Here is an 816-nt window from a genome sequence, read left to right as displayed (position 1 = left end):
GGGGTTAGAAGCCACCCTTGTCCCCAGCAGTCGTCCGCTACCTGGAGATGTTGCTTGTTGCTAACTAAAGAAAGAAAGAGGAGTTTAATTTCCCAAAGTTTTATTTAAAAAGTGATTTCTGCCCAAAGAAACGTTATTGAAAATATGACATCTTCAAACAGTGCAGTTGGCTGTAATCTCGAGCTTTATCCCAATAAGAAAGCTTTTTTCCCGTATGTGAAAAGCGTAGGGCTTTTCCACCACATGTTTAGAAGAACTTGGCAAAACACTGCTTAACAACCTTTAGTTAAAGTTATTCCTAAAAAGTAATTTAAGGAGACAGTCTTGCAAATTTTCGCTGTATCATTTGTGACCATTGTGGCTTGGTAGTAATAAACTCTTCTCTGCCTCTCTTTTCCTCATCAGAATTAACAAAAAAATCCCAAACCTTTAATCAAGCATTCAAAGCTTAGTAGATATGTTTATACTAGCAAGATTGTTTACTGTTTTCATTGCTTTCTTCTCAAGAATTCCTAACAGACTTCCTACCATCTTAACAAATACTTAGTAGCTATGCATAAAAAATAAAAAAGCAACAGATAATTTAATAAAATATGTCAACTACGGGAGTCACTAAGGTGAGATGAGGAACTGGAGATTTAAAGGGAGGCACACTAGAACTGAATGGCAAAAGGGACTAAAGATGGGGATTTTCTCTTGCGCAGGCTCCTTGCGATCTCTGCTAGTGACAGGCAGGTGTGCACCCACTGGTACAGGCACTCGGCTGGAGCTGAGCCGTGCTGCTCCACCGCTGCTACAGGGACACCTGAAACAAAG

The 816-nt window shown here is 40.0% G+C and overlaps 1 protein-coding gene across 1 annotated transcript in view; it reads right to left on the bottom strand.

The window, feature by feature from the left end:
- Positions 1–653: 653 nt before the first annotated feature.
- Positions 654–816, bottom strand: part of EFCAB5 (EF-hand calcium binding domain 5) — a gene marked incomplete at its 5' end in the record, with an annotated part of 27,017 nt that continues 26,854 nt past the window's right edge. The window contains 1 exon segment of the mRNA XM_010194693.1: positions 654–805. Within this exon segment, the coding sequence (XP_010192995.1) occupies positions 654–805 (152 nt within the window).

This window comes from Mesitornis unicolor, unplaced genomic scaffold (assembly GCF_000695765.1).
Source record: "Mesitornis unicolor isolate BGI_N332 unplaced genomic scaffold, ASM69576v1 scaffold5661, whole genome shotgun sequence".
In the NCBI taxonomy this organism is placed as follows: Eukaryota; Metazoa; Chordata; class Aves; order Mesitornithiformes; family Mesitornithidae; genus Mesitornis; species Mesitornis unicolor.
This window is presented reverse-complemented; position numbering and strand designations above follow the sequence as displayed.